Source organism: Hemiscyllium ocellatum, chromosome 28, assembly GCF_020745735.1.
Source record: "Hemiscyllium ocellatum isolate sHemOce1 chromosome 28, sHemOce1.pat.X.cur, whole genome shotgun sequence".
NCBI classification, from domain to species: Eukaryota; Metazoa; Chordata; class Chondrichthyes; order Orectolobiformes; family Hemiscylliidae; genus Hemiscyllium; species Hemiscyllium ocellatum.
Genome location: NC_083428.1, coordinates 23611869 through 23631450, shown reverse-complemented (window position 1 = coordinate 23631450; position 19582 = coordinate 23611869). Strand labels below are relative to the sequence as shown.

The 19582-nt window shown below is 39.6% G+C and overlaps 1 protein-coding gene across 1 annotated transcript in view; it reads right to left on the bottom strand.

Annotated features, from left to right (window-relative positions):
* LOC132829215 (unconventional myosin-Va-like) overlaps positions 1–19582 on the bottom strand; it is a 175290-nt gene that overhangs the window by 57595 nt on the left and 98113 nt on the right. Inside the window, exons 23-24 of the mRNA XM_060846582.1 lie at positions 7031–7124; positions 2764–2912 (exon numbers count right to left, since the gene is read on the bottom strand). Of these exons, the coding sequence (XP_060702565.1) occupies positions 2764–2912; positions 7031–7124 (243 nt within the window). The remainder of the gene's footprint in view (positions 1–2763; positions 2913–7030; positions 7125–19582) is intronic.

Sequence of the window (19582 nt, the reverse complement as noted above, 5' to 3'; positions counted from 1 at the left end):
CCAACCTCTACCAACAAGTGGCACTAGACCTGACCACACAACTAGGAAAAATTACATATCACCTAAGAAAATTACACAGAGTTCCAGACAGTTAAATAAGACGGAATTCCAAAAAAAAAATGCAACCAGACAGGACCAACATCCCATGATTCTACAGACTACCAAAAATCCATAAACCAGGAGCCCCCCTCAGACCCATAGTCTCACTACCCAGAACCCCACTTTACAGACTGGCCAAAGAACTACACGCAAGACTGAAATACCTAGAAGAGTCAAAGCACTCCACCCAGGAATTCCTAAAAATCAAAAACATCAAAATAGAGGAAGACGAAACAATGATTTCATTCGATGTAACAGCACTATTCACCTCCATCAACATGGCAAAGGAAACACTTACCACACTTTTAGAAGAGACCATTACACACACACACACACCAACCATCAATCATATTACCAACGAAAACATCATGAAGCTAGTGGATCTGTGCCTCACCACTCATTTCACCTTCAACAACAATCTACAAACAAACAAACGAACGGCACACCCATGGGGTCTCCGCTATCAGGATTCATAGCAGAAGCAGTAATGCAAAGACTAGAACAAACAGCCCTACCAACCATCAAACCAAAAGTCTGGGTCCGCTACGTAGATGAGACCTTTGTCATCACAAAATAAAACCAGATAGAAGAGACATTGATCATCAATACCACCCTCACAGGCATAAAGTTCACCAAGGAGAAAGAAACCGACAGCAAACTCGCATTCCTGGATGTCACAGTTGAAAGAAAGGACTACTGAGAACTACAAACCTGTGTATACAGAAAATTGAAACACTGACCAAATACACCAGCAACCATCCCAACACACAAACAAAGCTGTATCAGCACACTATTCCAACGAGCCACCACACACTGCAGCACAGACAAACTTTGGAAAACAGAGGACAACCACCTATACAATGTATTCAAGAAGAACGGATAATCAAAAAATACAGTCCACAGATTCCTCAGGAACAAACCACGACAAGCAGACATAACACAGCCAGAAACCCTAAACTACCTTACCATACATCAAAGTAGTCTCAGAAATGACAGCCAGACTACTAAGACCCCTTGGAATCCTAGGAGCTCTCAAACAAAAACCAACGACCCAATACAAACCATGGACAAAACCAATGTCATCTACAAAATTCCACACAAGGACTGCCATAAACACTACGTAGGACAAACAGGAAGAAAGTTAGCCACCAGCATACACGAACACCAGCTAGATACAAAAAGACACGACCCCCTCTCCCTCATAGCCCTACACATAGATGAAAGAAACCATTATTTCGACTGGGACAACACATCTATCCTGGGACAGGTTAGGCAAAGACATGCCAGAGAATTCCTAGAGGCCTGGCACTCCAACCACAATGCCATAAACAAACAGATCTAGATGCCATCTATCAATTCCTCCGAAAACAAACAGGAAATGACATCACCACAAACCTCAGGAACCCCATCCAGGGGAAACATATGAATAGAAAGCAGGAAACAACAGCTTCGCTTCACTTGGAGGTCGCCACTGATGTTACCTAGCCAGGTAATGAAACGTCCGGATATCAAACCTACAGCTCAGCAAGCAAACCTACACCCTAAGGGACATAACTGCTTTCCCAGTTTTTCCCTATGCACGCAATCCCCATAATTTTTCCTGTGAATATATGGGAGTGCAAGTGACAGAAATAGATTTACTTACTGACAGTATATAGTTTACCTACAGATGGAGGAGAAAGTGAGGATTGCAGATGCTGGGAGATCAGTCAAAAAAAGCATTGTGCTAGAAAAGCACAGCAGGTCAGGAAGCATCAGAGGAGCAGGAGAATCGACATTTTGGGCATAAGCCCTTAACCAGAAATGTTCCCAATGAAGGGCTTACTGCACCTAGAGCGCTGCCTGACCTGCTGTGCTTTTCGACTACCTTCAGGTGGAGTCAAAATGCAATAACTAGTAAAATACTTAAAGTGCAGAAACCTGATCAGTGTTTTCTGTCAGAGTCAGAGTTAGGTAAATTGTGGAATTTTATGCAGTTTAAATTGTAATTTGTAACTTTAGTGATAACTCAGAATAGCAGGCTGGATTTCCATCCCAGTGAGGTCTAGCATTAGGTATCAAACTGCTCTTGGTAACAAGCCATAGGATTAGAAGAAAACTTCAGTTTGGTAGGAAATAACCGATGCAACTATTATAGAAACAGACAGTCCAGCAGATTCCCACAAGCCTGTAAGCCTACAGGAGCGTAAAGCTGAAGGAGGTCAAACTGCTGCCTCCTGGTGGTCTCAAAACAGAAAACAATGCTGTTTTGTTTGCATTGTTACAAACTGATAAAGACATTTCAGAAAGCATGAAATGCATCCTGAATGCAAGATATGTGACACAGAAGTAAACCATTAGGAGAGACAAATATTTTTATTTGGTTCATGGAGTTCTAGAGTTGAGAAAACATAGAAGACATTGTCAATATGCATACAAATAAAATGGATTTTGGATGGGTTTCTCTAATACCTTCTCCCACTAGCCATCCACATGGGTATACAAAAAAGGTATTTATTTACACAACATAATAATTTTTATAGTTAATTCATATTCTCTAACAATATCCCATCCGAAGACTTGAGCAGTGTTGATATCCAAAGTAGTGGCACAACTGAAAAAGGTTTTGGCACATTCATTTTGTCAATATTGTAAATGTGTGAAATAAATTAAAGCTCACATTACCTTCATGAAATTCAGTTCATCTTTCAGATTTTCATATCTTTGTTCAAGACGGGAGAACTCTTTCACAAGGTTTTGGTAATGAAATCGCTCTTCCTCAAATTCAGCATGCAACTGTTGACTCTTTAGTGCCACCTTCAGGGAAATTTGATCTTGAAAATACAAATAAAACTTTACGTTATTTACATTTGCACTCCATTAATTGTATGGGGTGAAGGGTGGCATAACAGGAAACAAGATCTTTAAAATAGCAGTGCTCAAACGATCTAAAATATTCAGGCAAAATGCAATCCTTTTAGTTTTAGTGATAGCAATACAAAGTTAAAGTTTGACAATGCAGGTTTAAGCAATAACAGGTATGTGCACTAGCATTATCAAATATTCTAAAATGCTTTCTTTTAAAGTAATAATTCCCACAGTTAACCAATATTGGGATTTTATGCTATGGAGGACCAAGCAATTTGATACTTGGCATAAATTCCTATTACAAACATAACTTAGTGGTCCTTGATAGCTGTTTGACCCAAGTTGCAGATTAGAGACATTGAATCTGGATTAGGAATGGAGATGACTTTCCCAATTACCTGCTTTTTAGATCGGGACACATGGCTGTACAGTGACATTCTCAATACCTCAGTCCAATTCAAACCTGGTAACTCCTACTTCTGCTCTACACAACCCCCAACTAAGGTCATAACCTGGTATTGCTTCAGCAAGACTTTCCCATTTTATACTCCATTACCTGTGAAAGAAAGGTCAGCTGTCTATTTGCCTTCATCATCTGAACTCAAATACTGGCTTTTAGTGATTTACAGAAGTAGACCCCCACCTCCCCCCAAACATCCCCCTCTGCAGAATTGTGCAGTTTTTCTCCATTTAAATAGTCAGTTCCTCTGTTCTTTTTGCCAAAATGCATAACATCAATACTCCCCATATAATATGCCGTCCACCAAGTTTTGAGGCCCTCACTTGACTGGTCTATGTCCCCAGACAGACAGACATCCACACCACTTGCCTTTCAACTATATAATCCACAATCTTGTCAATGTTCATTTCCTTCATCCAAATTAGTAAAATATTGAAAATAATCGTGACCTGCAGCACTCCACTATTTCAGGTTGATATCCTGAAAATGTCTTCCATCAGTTATCCAATCCATACTAAAAATATATCCACATTATCATTGACTCTTATCCTATAATCTTATGTACAATATCTTAAAGATAATTTGGAAATCAAAATATATTGCATCTACAGATTTTTCTTCATCTCTGCTTGTCACATCTTCAAAAGAAATCTAATTAGTCTGTCAGACGTTATGACCCCTTCATGAGGCTGTGCTGACTTGGTTATATTTTGTATTTCTATATGCTTACTATTATATCCTTTGGAATAGGCTCCAATACTGTGGCCTTTGACACAGATTGAAATCGACAGAGTCCCTGATGGTTAATCTCACCACCTACTTCAATCCCCTTGCTGTCCATCTGTTAGTCATACCACTGCATGACTTCCACTTCCAGAAGCTGCACAACGAGAGAAAAAAAATGTGCATACTACTAACAGGTCAAGTCAGCTTTTACATCATGTTTCATATTGATCCAGAGGGACTATCTTTGCCAGGTGAAGACAAGTTTGTGGTGGCAATATTAGCACATGAAGAAGTGTATTAAGGACAGACAGGCTATTCAGTCCATGTCAATATGGACTTGCTGCAGGATCAATTTGGCTACTCCTGCGCCTCTGTCTGTTCACTGCAGACCTGCAAGTTCACTACCCCCAACTGCTCAAATTAGTTCCATGCCACATGTCTAATATCAGAGCAATGCAAGCTGACTACAGGCTCTTGAAACAAATTGCAAATCACAGATGTGGCCTTCCATGTCTCCACACTTGAAAGCAGCAACCACAATATCCCAGATGTACTGGAAGTGCGGATCCAGAGGTCTATTTATAGCGTGCTCTGCAGCAAAAAAAAGTGTCCTTAAATCCAAAGATGACAATAAGGATGAGTTATGAATCTGGACTAATCAAGAAGAAACCAAAACAATTTACAACTACATACCAAATAGGAACATTTTTGGTCACAGTTGTAAACGATAGTTTGCCTCGCATGTCAAAATAAAAGGTTGATATGTAAAAAAAAAAGTTTTTGGAACAACATCACAACAATGCACAGCCAATTCAAGGATAATTTTCCCTTGAATGGCACACTGGACAAAAAGCTGATGAGCTGGAGGTTATTTTGAAAGCAAGTCATTTCTTTTTATAAACCAATAGCAAAAAGGTAATGCCAGCACTGAAGCATAATTTTGCTTTAGTCATCTTCTAGCAAAAGAAATTTGGAGATTCAACATAATTAAAGAAACAATGACTGTAGTTGCTGACTCAGTAGTCAAAGACTAAGTAAAAGAAGAAATAGTAACAGCAATCCAAAGTACATCACTTGATGTTTCCACACTAGCAAGCTGCCACATGTAATACTTGTGCGGTGAATGCATTTAAATTGAAACAGTCGCTGGTTCTCCCAATTACAACAAAATGCTACAACACAGACTGCAGAAAATACCAGAAAAATATCAAATGCAAAGAAAGTGGATCCACCCAGAAAACATCCATGCACACCTGAGGATGTTAGCAACGAAACTTGACAGGTGATTCCAGAAATCAGATGTGGTAGAACTAGTCATGTTTGTCTAAAACCTATCCCTTAAAGTAAACATTAGAGAGTTGGCCACCAAATTCCAACAGGTGTTCGATTTACAGAAGCAGAGAAGTTGATGGTTGCTATGTAAAGCGTTACTGAGCTGAAAGAGATCAAGGGATTGAGATGTTTGGGGACTCAAAACAGAAGAATTCCTGGGTCTACCATCCTGTGCATTTAAAATGGAAGCTTACTTCATTTGGAGGAATGCTGTCTCATATGTATCTGGAGCCAAATTAAGAAACTCAAACCCAAATATCACACCCACTTCACAGATATCCATCCAGTGGGCTGTATATGACTAGCAGGCTCCAACTACAACCCAGAATTCAAGGCATTGGCAAGTTACAAGTTGATACAGCACTGAAAATAAAATGCTTATTCATAAAATTAAAAAAGTGATCATTTGCTCAAAAGATTGAAGACCATTGTCCTAATATTTTCCCCAATGACAAATGTTAATGCTAACTGGCCTTTGGTGATTTGTTTTTCAATGTTCTTTGGCAGAATAGAATAAAATTGAAGAATTGACTCCCTTTCCCCCAATACTTTGAAATAGTTAATATCCTACATTTACACTAAGGCTGCTCCCATTCATGTAGTCTTTTATTTCTGTCATTTTTTTCAGTATTTAGATTTACAGGGTTACACACAGTTCCTGAATGCAGCTTGAGTGTCTTACTACTGCCCATTGTGCTCGGGTCTGTTCTTCTGCTCTACTTTCAAGTCAGAGTCATCAGTTAAATCACTAGCATATTCATAATCATACTACACCCACTGCCCAAATAGTTTATTCATAATTAGTTCCCGTGATTGAGCCAAAAAATTGAATAATCTCAAATAATTACCTGAATTTAGTGAAGCACATGGATTATTGCAAATTAAACATCTAGCAATGTCACATGCACTGAGTTAAGAATCTTCTGCCAAAACCAGCTCAGGCAGTGAGCCCCTAATAACTTGCAGTCTTATGCAGCCTCTTAAAGTTTCATATCTTGGCGTGGTAATTCTAAAGTCTTATGCATATTTATAATAGAAAATGAATAAACAGCCATAAAATTACTCCATTTTGCCACTGATGACCACAACAAAATACAACATGCAATTTTGACTACGCTGGTCAAAATGCATTCAAAATAAGTGGATATAAAACAAATTCTCAAATCAAATTCCTGTGCTGATTGTAGAGATGGTAAGTCTCTCTCAGTGAAGGTGCCTAAGGTCCATCAGAACAGAGGGAATTTGAGATTGCTTTGTTAATGAGATGAGCACTTATGACCTGATGGGATATATAGACAAGGTGAGAAAGTGTTCATTTGACCAATGTTCCCCATCTGTGGAAGTACAATAGACAATCAATTTCTGGCTTTGCACTTAATTTTAACCAAGAAAAACAATTCATTTTTGGCGCTTACCTCCATAATCCTATCTGAGTGAGTATTGCATTCAATCTGTCAAATATTGAGATCTTAAAACTAATGTTGCTTTATGTAAAACAGTGCTGAGAACTGAAGTTAACAGAAAGAAAAGGACCATCAATAAATTTAAATAATACTTTAAAAATACCTTCAATAATCCTGGACTGTTCCTGAATATATTTGTTAAAAGCTTCTTTTTCATCACTTAACTCAATTTTCTCCTTTTCAAGAATGGCAAAGCGCTGAAAAGGAATTATAAACTTTAATATTTCCAGGAATATTGAAATGCCAAACTACAGTCAAAGCAGGATATAAGCGTGACCAAATGATAATTTCCAAAAACTCAAATTTGACTTACTGTGAATAAGTGCCCACTGCAAAATGAAAAGCTTAAACATATGTTAATCATGACACTTGCATTAAGCCTGTTAGAATTCAGCAATCTGCTTCAGAAATACACAGTCAGCTGGAAATAGGTAAAGGAATAGGTTACTTCTGCAGGTTTTGATGCATTGGGAACAACTTAAGCTTTTGTCCCTCCAAACACAAACCAGAGATGGGATTAGTCTTCAGTAACAGCTGTAGCTAACCTGGATGAAAAAGTTGGCTAATATGTAAAAATGGATAGCAAGTGCTTCTGGAGGTAATTATAAAGGAATAAAAGCAAAAGGAATATTAGTCTGGCCCATAACATACTAGAAGACCAAACTCCCTCAAAAAAAAGGAGATAGACTAAATCCTAACTTACCTTGTTTAAAGTCAAGTGCAAGGCACTGTATTTCTGATGTGATGTGATTGGTCAAACTAGGCTTTAAGCAAAACACTATTTCAGAGCGGCACAGTGGCTAGCACTGCTGCCTCAGGGCCAGGGACCCAGATTTGATTCCAGCCTTGGGTGACTGACTGTGCAGAGTTTGCACATTCTCCCAGTGTCTGCATGGGTTTCCTACAGGTGCTATGGTTTCCTCCCACAATCCAAAGATGTACAGGTTAGGTAAATTGGCCATGCTAAATTGCCCCTAGTGTTAGGTGCATTAGTCTTGGATAAAATGTAGGGGAATGGTGTGGACTTGTTGGGCCAAATAGATTCCCTACATTGTGGAAAAAGCTAATTCATAGACCATAGTTAAAACACAAACAAAACAGAATTGGCATAACTTGCACCAAAAAACTTAATAGATTTGACTACTACTCAATCTTCCAAACTGGCAGCATCCCATAACCACACCCTTAGCAAAAGCAAATTCAACAAAACAGATTTCCCTCTTGCTATCTCCAATCCAGAAGGAACACTGACAGAATGAATCTAGCAGCAAAGAGAGCTATCAAAAAGCTTCAACTCCAAAAACCCAACTTCAACTGAAAGCAAAACAAAAATCCAGGGTCTGTAACCTTGACTCCACCCATTCATTTGTCTAATTTCAAAAAAAACAAAGCTATTTCTAATCTGCTTTCCATTGAGCAGATACCTTTGCACCAGATTGACAAGACCCTTCAAGAGAAACAGGACAGAGAAATGCCTCGAAAGGCCCATATCATAAGTGAGAGAATAGACAGTTAGTAATAGATAACAAGGAAACAATGAACTAAACAAATATTTCGCTTCTGTCTTCACTAGAGGATAGAAGGAAAAACTTGCTAATACTAATTGCATAGGAGCATAACACCCTGACCAGGAGATTTTTATTCAAGCAACAGCCAGTTAAATGGAGGGTGAAGGCCAAAAGATGGCCTCAATGTGAGAACCCAATCACTCCAGAATCTACAGCTTAGCGAGCAAGAACAATAACTTTTGAAAAAAAAATAAAATACAGCATTTTTATACATTCTTACAACTTGGGCAGAGTCCTTCCTCTTACTCCATACTCTCAATCCTGTGAAACACCTGATCAGTAATGGACATTCTTATGGACAGCCTCAGGTTCCCAGGACCTCATTGTGTGTTTTAATAGACATTGTAATCACCAGGCTTTGGGATCTTCCTATACGTCCTATTAATTTGCATTCCGAAGTTACTGGTTATACACCTCCAGACTTGCTTATCTTGAAGAACAGTTTGAATTCTGTTATTCATTGTATTCCATGTGCTCTATCAAATTCTTCTCACTTTCTGCTGTCCTAATTTTATTTATATAATACAAAAGACAGTTGGTTTTAACTAACTGCCACAAGATTCATAGTGTTGATTTCCTATTATAAAGTTGATTGTACTTTTTAAACATAGATGTGAAAGTTAATCAGCCTCTGGAAATGTTTTCCTTATCTCCTAGAGAGATGTCTGGCATGTCCTGAAAGAAATAGATTGTTTGCAACTTATTCGTTTAAAGTGTTTTTTTTCCCCCTAATGCTATTATACTTTGGTTATATGTGCATCTGCAATTACGTTGAACTCTATGATTACGTGAAGAATCTTTAACTAGAACCTATTTCTTAATACGGTGAATAAACTTCAAAAGAAACAACTGATTACTACAAGATATCTTGAGCTGTTTTCCAAGCTGCCTAATGAGTTAGGTTGACTGGTTCATGGATTTAAATTCCTTGATCTAACAGGCACTGTTCACCTACTGGGACAACATCCTTTCAATAATGAGGCTGGAATCAATCACTTGTCTAACCTTAGGCATCCTTTTATCAAACTCTCAGATGGTTGCTTGTAGGCCTCCCATTCACCTTGGTGCAGCGCTGTTCAAAAAGGTACCATTGTTTCACTTAAATGCTGGAACAGGCCATTTAATTGTTTAACCCTTACCAGCCATTTTGTGTCTTTCAAAGATGGGCCATCCTTACAAGTTGTAAATCAGGTAGTGGATGGGTAAGCGGAATTGGCAAAATTAAAATCAAGCAAAATGGAACTAAGCAAAACTGATTGAGCTGTCGACTGGCATGACTGGGTCCAGATGGATTTCATCGTATGATCATAATGTGGGCTGTTAATGAGGTAGTTAAGGTCAGAGTCTAGAGCTGTTCAGCACAAAGACACCTTTTAGTCAAACTTGTCCACGACAACCACATATCCTAAGTAAATCTAGTCCCATTTGCCAGCAATTGGCTCTTATCCCTCTAAACCTTTCCTATTCATATGTCTATCCAGTTGCCATTTAAATGCTGTAATTGTACCAGCCTCTACCACTTCTTCTGGCAGCTCATTCCATACACGCACCACCATCTGCACGAAGAGTTTGCTCCTTAGGTCCCTTTTATATATTTCCCCCCTCACCCTAAACCTACGCCCTCTAGTTTTGGACTCCCTGCCCCTGAGAAAAGACTTGTATATTTACCCTATCCATGTGCCTCATGGTTTTATAAACCTCTTTCAAGGGAGGGGGCTGGCAGACAGAAAAAAAAGAAAATTTTGAGCCAATTAGCTTGAAAAATCAGTCACGAAAGTGGTGTTAAAATTGATTAGAGAGATTACAGCTGCACACATAGCAAACAAAAGGTAATTGGGAAAAGTCAGCATGGTTTCAAAGGGAAATGTTTAATCAATTTATTGGAGTTCCTTGAAGGAATAATTACAAATCATTTGCCCAGAATAAAGGGGAGCTATGGATTTGATAAAGTGTCAACATTTATTATGGAAAATAAGAGCCGACTGTTGGAGATGACATCTCAGCATCGACAGAAGATTGGTCAACAGAAAGCCATGAGCATAAATGGAACTGCAAATTTAGCAGATTGTGAAGCCTGGAGCCCCTCAGAGGCCAGTGCTATGACCTCAACATTTTACAATTTAATTAAATGATGTAGATGCGGGGAGAAAGCATGGTAACTACATTTCCAGATGATATTAAGACATGTTGGAAACTGTGTTGCAAAGACAAAAAAGTTTTAGATGCACGTAGATGGGCGAAGTGAGTTCACACAAGTTTGGCAAACAATTGTTTTGTAAATGGTGAGGCTGCTCATTCCAACACAAAGAATGAGAAAACATTTCTCAAATGGAGATTTGAGGTGCAGAAAGACTTGTGCAAACACGTGAGTAACAGACTAATATAAAGGTACAGCACCTTAATCAAGGAGGCGTTTGGGATGCTATCCTTTATTAGAGGAGGATAGAAGTGTCAAAAAAAAAGGAGGTTATGCTTCACATATACAGGGCATTGGAGAGACCAACTGTGTGCAATTTTGACCTCCATTTAAGAAATTATGTAAAAGCATTGGCTGCAATTCAAAGGAGTTTGCTAGATTAATAGGTCAAAGAAATGTAGATGCTGGTCATCTGAAACAAAAACAAAAAATTGCTAGAGAAACTCAGCAGGTTAATGTTCAAGTCCAGGGACCCTTCCAGAACATGTGGGCGGCACGGTGGCACAGTGGTTAGCACTGCTGCCTCACAGCGCCTGAGACCTGGGTTCGATTCCCGACTCAGGTGACTGACTGTGTGGAGTTTGCACGTTCTCCCCGTGTCTGCGTGGGTTTCCTCCGGGTGCTCCGGTTTCCTCCCACAGTCCAAAGATGTGCGGGTCAGGTGAATTGGCCATGCTAAATTGCTCATAGTGTTAGGTACGGAGTAAATCTGGGGGTATGGGTGGGTTGCACTTTGGCGGGTCGGTGTGGACTTGTTGGGCTGAAGGGCCTGTTTCCACACTAAGTATTCTAATCTAATCTAAACATGTCTGACCCATTTCCCACACATTAGCCTTCACTCCTTCCATGCCCTTTCAACAATAGAACCCCACTTTGTCCTCACCATACATCTCATGAGCCTTCACATCCAAACTGATTTTAAGCCACCATTTCTGCCACCTCCAGATATATTCCCCTCCTCTTTCTTGTCAAGATTTTGCAAGGAAAGGTCCCCTCAGAGACACCCTGGTTCACACTACACCAGGGAATCTTCCCGTGCAATCACAGAAGGTACAACACTTGCTCATTTAACACATCCCTTCTCACTATCCAAAGTCCCGGACAGTGATTTATTTGCAATGGACTAAATTGAATGAAGTGTATTTGCTGTTCACAATGTACTCTCTGCACATTGGAAACAAAATGCAGAATGGGTGAGCACTTTCAGGAATACTTCTGCTTTATAAAACTGACAGCTTCCAATTGCCCGCCACTTCAATGCACCATTGTGGCCCCATGCCAACATGTGTCTCAAGCCTGTTGCTATGCTCCAGTAAGGTTCTATGTGAGCTGGAGGAACACAATCTTCCACCTAGGTCTTACGGCACTCAGGACTCAAGATAGAGTTTAACAATTTCAGAGTGAACATCTTCCTGTATGGTGGCCACCACATCCCCAGGATCTGTTCTGTACATACTATTCCCAGCAAAGCCAACCCATTTTCTTTATGCAGAAGTGCTCTTAGACACAACTAAAAAGCATTTTTCCCCTGTGCAAGTCACCTGTAGATTTTTAAAAAATTAGCCTTAGTCAGTAAATCACCAGTGTTCCCATTGAATAATTTATCTGCAAACAATTAAGAACAATGGAAAATCAAAAAGGTGAGGGGGCTATATCAAAATGCAGTTGGGAGGGGAAATAAAGCACTATACCCCCTGTAGTGCCCACCTCTCTCTAAATCCGAAGTACTGGTGAGTCAGTTTTCAACTATTCACAGCTACCATTTGTCATTTACTCCTCTTCTAGCTTACTAACAGCAATCCTTTTGCCAACTTCCTCACTTTCTTGTGTGCCCTCTGGGCACTATCTCAATGCATTTGACTCACTCCTGGTTTCCTCCTGTGGTTCAGTCTATAAATAGAGGGCAATACTTTAAAACCAAGAATTTCCCTTTAAGAGTAGAATGTTTTTTCCCTCTCATTCTCTTGTGTCACTGCCTCAGAAGGTGGGAGGGACTAGCTCAATAAATGTCTTTAAGACAAAGGGGAATGGATTCTTTAAGCCAGTGAATGAAGGGTTATCGGTGGTGGGTGGGGAAAGTGAACCTTGAAACAAATAGATCAACTACTATCATATTGAATGGCAGACATGGCTTGAGTGGATGAATAGTTTAATTCTATTATGTTCAATGATTTTGTTACTTTAATAAATCACTATGATCCAATTATCTTGTTAGTAAGGATAGCTGGACTGAAATGTTAATTGCTTACTCTTCTGGCACAGTGTTAGCGTCCCTATCCGTGAAAGGAGAAGCATGAAAGTTCAAGTACCACCTGCTCCAGAGGTGTGTAATAAAATGTGACCAGGTCAATTAGAAAAACAAGGTTAAATCATTTTTTAAAAAAGGTCTTAAAAATAGTAGACAAATAATAGAATAAATAATGAAACCACTCCAAGTTAACTTTTAAAGTGTTCAATTGCTTCTGAGAATAATCATCATTGGTAGAAAATACACATGACTAAAGATGATAATGAAAATTAAGACTTTTCTGATCAAGGACAGAGATATATGAAAGTTTAAGAAGGGAATGGCTGTTAGGCAACAATTAAGGTAAACTTATCTTATATAAAAGAAAGAACTCAACATTTAAGGTTATTTTGTATTGAATGAAATTGTAAGCTCTGCAAACAAATCATCCAGGTCCATCCTTGAAAATGGTCACAATATTCAAGATTTTAAGATGTCTCTGAACATGGTGGTTCAACTACCAGGACAAATTCACAGTCTTCCTCTCTCCTTTAAAGGGAGTAAGAAGTTATCAATGAATTTGATCGTTCCCTTGGAAGAAAATTTAGGATCAGGATTAGGCACCACTGAAGACCTGACCCAGCCTAGATTGTCCTCAACTAAAATAAAAACTCAAGAACTGCAGATGCTAGAAATTGCTGACAAGAAGAAAAAATAAATAGCTGCCAACATTCAGATCTGGCAGCATCTTGGAAAGAAAGCAGAGTTAACATTTTGGGTCCAGTGACTTTTCTTCAGAACTTAGCCTTCAGAATGCAGAATAGACAGGCAGGAGGCTGGAAGAACTCAGCAAGCCAGCCAGCATCAGGTGAAGATGCCAACATTCCAGGTGTAACCCTTCTTCAGGGCTGTTCCCCACCCACCACCTGATGCTGGCTGGCTTGCCGAGTTCTTCCAGCCTCCTGCCTGTCTATTCTGCATTCTGAAGAATCAGTGGGAACTTTAATAATAAATGGATATTTAGCAATTACTTTTCACTGACATTAGTTTTAAACATTTTCTAAAAAAAGCAGAAAAGTAAATCTTAGACATCAGACAACATGCTCGCACTGGTTGGGAAGGCCAGGAGAATGCACAACTTAAAAATAAGGGGGAGGCCATTTAGAGCTGAAATGAAAAAAGTTTTTGTTTACCCAGGATGTTGAATAGTTGGAGCTCTTTCCCAGAGGGCTGTGTAAGCTCAGTCTATTTAAGTACAGGTTGACACGTTTGAGGGTCGGACCTAAGAGTGTTATGGGGACGTGATAAAATGCATCAAGTTCAGCCATGATTGTTGTGCATTTCTGCAAGCACGGTGGACTGTCGCTTTAATGATCCAATCAGGTGATTGAATCCACTGTTTTCGGTGGAGACGTACAGGTTTCTCTAATCTTGCTGCCTGAACATCCCCAAAAACCGGTTCCTGCTGCTTCAAACTTTAACCTCCTGGCATCTCTTGGAAGCTAATAAGAAAACTAGCGATGAGTATTAAAACTGCTTTGATACCTACTAGACCAATCTATTGATTAGCTTTTCTAAAAAAAATAAAATTTGCTGCAGATCAGAGCTACTTCAATAAAGAAATCAGAAAAGAGACCATTGTTGTACTGAAGCAGGTACAGTCAGGAAAAAAAGGAAATGACCTCTTGGAAGAGGTGAACAATGCAGCAGAATCTTGCTATGTGATCCATCCTGAAGGAACATGGAGTGAAACATCTTAGGAAGTGCAGACTCAAATATCTTGTTCCAAAAAACAAAATCACAGAAAAAAAAAGTCAGTCCCAACATTTCTATGGTACATTGTGCTACACAGGTCATTCCCATGTTTAAAAAGGCAGGGAGTTTGAGCTGTGCGACTGTATAGAGGGGAGAGAGCTGGAACTCCTAAATGGAGTGATTCCATTATTTTGTTCAAGCTAACAAGGAAGCTCCAGAGTATCACGGAAAGCAAAATGTTTAACCTCCTGAAGCGGCTGGTGCAGGTAAAGCAGCTGGACTCCAAAACCGAAAGAAAGAAAAATTACAAAACTATTTACAGGGATCTGAACTGTTGAGCAATCACAAAACACAACAAGCATAAAAAAAAGGTGAAGCTATGAATATCTCCTCCAGTTAGGTGTAATTTTTTTTTTAAAAAGTTTGTAGAATTTCGCAAGGACAACTGAAATGATGCTAGAGACAAACTGATGTGGTTTCAGATGTGAAGCAATTGTAATCCAGAAAGAGATTACAATTGACAGGAATCTTGACTTAATGCTTTGGAAATAGTCTCAACAGCCATAGAAGCTCAACAATTAAGCTGGAAAATGAAAGTTCACAAAATGGAAGCTGAAACAAGCATCAACACTGACACAAAACTCCCAATTTGGACTAAGTTCATGTAGCAGTAGATTGTTGGTGTAAAGAAACTTTTCACTATTTATGATGCCAAAAGCATTGGAAGCAGGAAGGTGTGAGAAACAGCCTTTACACAAGGCAGAGGGGCTTTATTAAAGCCAGAAGTCCTGACCCACAATTACTATGGTAACTAGCATGCGATGCATCACCGTATGGTGTGGGGGCAGTCTCTCTCACATATTACTCAGTAGTAAAAGAGAATCCAATAGCTTTTGCAACAAGATCTTTAAACAAAGCAGAAATGAACTATGCACAGAGAAAGCAGCTCTAGGAATCGTTTTTGGCATTAGGCAATTCCACTGTACATGTCTGGCTCAGAATGTACCCTAACAGACTATCACACAGCAAGAACTCCTCTAGTAGCCAGTTACATGCAGGGTGGTTATTGTTGTTATCAGCACATACTTATACAATTCTATATCAGCATCCAACCAACATGGAAATGCTGATGGGCTGAGGGAGATGGTACCTTAGCAGAGAATATCACAACATTGTTCAAACCTCAAAACAGTTATCACATGAAAAAGACAACAGGTGATGTTCCTAGCACACCTAAAACGTCACAGGTTCAAGCCAACAAGAAAAACCAAACAGATACCTGAAGTGTGCCAACAGTCACACAGAAATCAACGTCCTCTAGAAGGTTTTAACTAAAGGCTGTTGTGTACATGATTACAAATATTGAGAATGCTTTCATTACAAGAAACCTCATGTAAAAGAGTAAGGGATGTTGTAAATGTGTGCAGGTTTGACAGACTGATCACATGACAATGATGAGATCATTGGCTGTTTTGAGCAGACAAATCTAACTTTATGGATGTGTTCATTCTACAGGCAGTAAAGATCCTGCTGTTTAACACTCCAGCCCCCAATCCTTCTTGGAACTTAATGTTGTATTAAATAGCAGAACAGGCACAATTGGGCTGAATGGCCTATGGTCTTATGTTCTTCAAGCTACTTGGGAGAGTTTAAACTAGTCTGGGAGGTGTTGGGATTCTATGCAGTCATGAGACTCTGTTGAGGGAGGTACAGAAGTTAGAGAGAAGTTAAAAAGACAAGGCAGGCAACAGAATAGCAGAGAACAAGGGATGATTGAAATAAATGTTGTTTAATTAATCAATGTGAGAGGCCTGACAATAAGGTAGGATGGGGGCATGGGACTAGGATATCATTGAAATATGGCCAAGGGAGAGAGGGGGATCTGGCAGCTCAATATACCAGGGTACAGATGCTATATGAACAATAGAAGGGGAGGCAAAGGGGATGAGTACTGCTTTTGAGTAGGGAAGACATCACAGTAGTACTGAGAGAGAGACAGTTCCTCAGGGATTATCCAATGAAGCTATATGGGTGGAACGGAGAAATAAAAAAAAGGGGTCAGCAGGAAATTAAATGAGCAAATATATAAAAGGAGGTCACAGATAACAAAGTATAAATAGGGTTGTAATAGCACAGGATTTTAACTTTCCAAACACAAGACTGTTAAGGGCTTGGATGGAGAGGAATGAGTTTTCTTGAACGAATTTAAGAAACCAATATGTAGAGAAGGGGCAAAACTTAACCTCCTCTTGGGAAATAAGGCAGGGCAAGTGACCATAATTCTATTAACTTTAAAATAGTGGTGGAAAAAGATAGAACTTTAACTTGTAGCCTGGGTGACTTAAGTTATAAGGGTCTTGTCAAGAACAAGGAGGAGGAAGGATTATGTCAGATAAAGAGCAGGATCAAGTGAATCCCTTCAGTATAGGGGTGCAGGGGTACACTTAAGAGGGAAATTAGAATGGCCAAAAAGGGACGTGAAAGCCTTGACAGTTGAGGTTAAAAGATTCTATGGTGTATACTAAAGGGCAAAAAAAGCAACTAGGGAGCGAATAGGGTACCTTAACGATCAACAAGGCCTTGTGTGGAACCAGTCTCAGTATTTACCGTGGAGAAAAAGACATGGAAAGTTGGGGAACTCAGGGAAATAAACAGTGCTGGCTAGAAACCAAAAAAGTCTACATTAGAGAAGAGGTCCTGCTGCTGCACAAAAAGGTAGATAAATCACTAGGATTTGATCTGTTATATCCAAGGACATTGTGAGAAGCTAGGGAAGAAATTGCTCTGGCCCTAGCAGAGATGAGTGTCATTTATAACCACGAGTGAGGTGTTGGGAGACTGGAGGGTGGTTAACGTTGTGATATTATTTGAGAGAGACCGCAAGAAGCAGCCAGGGAACAGCTGGTGAGCCTAACATCAGTGGTGGGTAAGTTGTTGGAGGAGATTTCAATAAACAGGATCTACATGCATTTGGAAAGGCAAGGTCTGACTATGAATAGTCAGCGTGGGCTTTGTGCATGGGAAATCATGTCTCTAACTTGACTGAATTTTTTTTTGAAGAGGTGACCAAGATGATAAATGATGGCAGAGTCTCCATGGACTTTAGTGTTTGATGAAATTACACATGGTAGATTACTTAGTAAGGTTAGATCACATGGGATACAAGGACAGCTAATCAACTTAATGCAAAATTGACATGCCGGTAAAAAAGGTAGTGCAGGGTTGTTCAGACTGGAGAACTGTGACCAGTGGTGTGCCACAAGGATGGGCGCTGGGTCCACCGTTTGTCATTTATAGAAAATAATTTGGATGAGAATATTGGAAGCATGATTAGCAAGTTTGCAGAAGACATCAAAATCGGTAATATAGCAGAGAGTGAGGGACTTTCTTTTTAAAAAAAAACACAAGATCTTGATCAACTGGGTCAATGGGCTGAGGAATGACAGATGGAGTTTAGTTTAACTAAGTGGAATGGTTGCGCTTTGGCACAACAAACCAGAACAGGACTTACACAATTAATAGTAGGGCACTGGGGAATGCTTTCAAACAAACAGACACCTAGGGGTGTGGACACATGGTTCCTTGAAAACGACATCACAGGGAGACAGGGTGGTGAATAAAGCATTGGCATGCTTGCCTTCATTGATCATGTTACCTTATCGTTGGACAAGACTTGGTAAGGCTGCATTTGGAGTACTGCATATAAAATTCTGGCTACCCTGCTATAGAAAGGATGTTATTAAATTGCAAAAAAAAGAGTGGGGAAAAAAAGGATTTAAAAAGGATGTTACCAAGACTAGAGGGTTTGAGTTCTAAAAAGGAGAGGCTGGGACTTTTCTGTCCCCTTACTCCCAGAATGTAGGAGGCCATAGCTGTAGATTTTAAAAATCATGAGGGGCATAGATAAAGGTGAATTGCTAAGGCTTTTCCCCTTTGGGTCAAGGAATCCAAAACGATGTCGGTGTCAGTGTCGGTGTGGGAAACCTTTTTATTAAAAGGAAGGGACCCAGAGGCAACTTATTCCACAGAGAGGGTGGTATGTATATGGAATGAGCTACCAGAAGAATTGGTAAAGGGGAGTACAATTATAACATTTAAAAGACATTTGGACAGGTACATGATTAGGAAAGATTTAGAAGGATATGGGCCAAATGCAGGCAAATGTGACTATTTCAGTGTAGGAAATCTGGTTGGCATGGACGAGTTGGGCTGAAGGAACTGTTTGTGTTGTATAACTTCAAGACAATGTTCTCTGGATTAGTTCAATAACAACCAATTTATCATTGTGCTTGAAGATGCCTTAGAAAAACATCATCTCTCAATACTGTATTTACTTTTTTGACAATTGTATATTATAATAAAAATTGTTCAGTTGGGAATTAAGAATGCAAAGCTTGTATTCAAAAACTTTCAAAGACTTCAATATTTAAAATTAAAACGGTGGCAAATAATTGTACACCTGAGATGAGCAGCACAATGGCTCAGCGGTTAGCATTGCTGACTCAGCATCAGAGACCCAGGTTCAATTCCCACATTGGACAACTGTCTGTGGGGGGGTTTCTCCAGGTGTCTCCCCTACTCCAAAGATGTGGGGGTCAAGTGAATTGGCCATACTAAATTTATCAGTGTTAAGTGAGCTGAAAAGTGTGTTGCTGGAAAAGTGCAGCAGGTCAGGCAGCATCCAAGGAGGAGATGCGACGTTTTGGGTATAAGGCCTTCTTCAGGAATTCCTGAGGAAGGGCTTATGCCTGAAACACAGATTCTCCTGCTCTTTGGATGCTGCCTGACTTGCTACACTTTTCCAGCAACACATTTTTCAGCTCTGATCTCCAGCATCTGCAGTCCTCACTTTCTTCATAGTGTTAAGTGTATTAGTCCTGGGTAAATATAGAGTAGGGTAATGAGTCT